At 38.8% G+C, this 1,620-nt stretch overlaps 1 protein-coding gene across 1 annotated transcript in view; it reads left to right on the forward strand.

The window, feature by feature from the left end:
- LIPK (lipase, family member K) overlaps positions 1-1,620 on the forward strand; it is a 59,228-nt gene that overhangs the window by 40,420 nt on the left and 17,188 nt on the right. Inside the window, exon 6 of the mRNA XM_006831122.1 lies at positions 520-666. Coding sequence (XP_006831185.1) covers positions 520-666 — 147 coding nt within the window. The remainder of the gene's footprint in view (positions 1-519; positions 667-1,620) is intronic.

Raw genomic sequence — 1,620 nt, forward strand, 5'->3', positions numbered from 1 at the left:
CACAGGTAAATACATGTGTACAGATAGCTCTGTCAAATCTATATGTATGCATGAGTATAGTCAAATTCTCTTTCCCACACTTATTTAGTTGGATGTCTATATGTGCATCCATTGTTATTGTTATTACAGGATTGTGTATAGAATAGTATCTACCTCTGTGGCCTTTAATTCTTGAGACAGTTTGAATCAAACTCAGGTATGCCTATCTCCAAAGTTTTACCAATTTCTTATGGGTACTGGTTTCCTCAAGGCACCTGCCAAAATAACATTCAAGGTAATGGTTCTTGAAAGATAACACACAGGAGGTGAATTGGGAGGACCACAAAGACAACACACAGGAGGTGAATTGGGAGGACCACAAAGACAACACACAGGAGGTGAATTGGGAGGACCACAGGTCATGATTTCATCAACGATAACTACTGAGTATTTATTCAACCTTGTCAGAATTACCACTCATTTTTCACTCTTGAAATCCTAACCTATGAGTTTTGATGCTGTTTTTAATTGATCTTGCAGGTTTTCTTTGGTGACAAGGCATTCTGCTCTCATACGTTTGTCCGCCACTTCCTCGCCACCAAGGTCTGCAACCAGAAACTGTTTCATCATGTATGCAGCAATGTCCTATTTGCTTTTACTGGATGTAATCCAAAGAACTTAAACATGGTATGTGTAAGCAGTCAGGTCAAGGAAAGCAATTGTCTTGTTGCATAAAGGTGACAACAGTGCATTCTAGATTGCATACAAACCACATTTCACATTTTCCATTTTGATCTCCTGGAATCTAATCATTATTTTCATGACATTCAACCAGAGCTGATGATCTACCTGCATTTGTAGGAAGATTTAGAGGAAAGGATTTATCACTAATAAAGTCTCATGATCTATTGTTGACCAAGATGCCAGCATGGAAAATCTAATCGTTTGATGAATTAAGGTTACGTAATTGTGCCTGAGGTCTATCCTAGATGTACTGAAGTAGAATCTCAGAGAATATGACCAGAAGGTTTTAATCTTTTAATCAACTTTCCATTTCCCCAAATGATTTGGCAATAGTGATTTTTGTGGATCACTTACTTCCTTAATCCAATGGGGGTGAAATGATGACTTTTCAAAGATAACTACAAATTTGCTGCAAGAATGTATCCTAAAAGGATTATAGATTGTGGTTCTTGCAAAATCATATCTGAATTAAGTGTGAACCTTTTTCTTTCTAAGTTACCATGAGCTGACTTCAAAGAGTGGACATTTCTCTTTGCTCCTCACATAGAGAGAGGAGATATGTTTGAAATCAGAGGTGGAAAGAGGTGGAAATGTTGTTGTTGTTGTCAGGTGCCATTGAGTCAGTTCTAACTTAAAGCGATTCTATGCACGACAGAAGGAAACAGTGTCTGGTCCTTCACAATCCTCACGATTGTTGCTATGTTTGAGCCCATTGCTACTGCCACTGTGTCAATCCATCTTGTTGGGGTCTTCCTCTTTTTCACTGACCCTCCACTTTACCAAGCATGATGTCCTTTTGCAGGGACTCGTACCTTCTGAATATGTGTCTAAATCATGAGAGACGTAGTCTTGTCTTCCTCACCTCCAAGGAACATTCTGGCTGTACTTCTTCCAACA

This window comes from Chrysochloris asiatica, unplaced genomic scaffold (genome assembly GCF_000296735.1).
Source record: "Chrysochloris asiatica unplaced genomic scaffold, ChrAsi1.0 scaffold00003, whole genome shotgun sequence".
NCBI classification, from domain to species: domain Eukaryota; kingdom Metazoa; phylum Chordata; class Mammalia; order Afrosoricida; family Chrysochloridae; genus Chrysochloris; species Chrysochloris asiatica.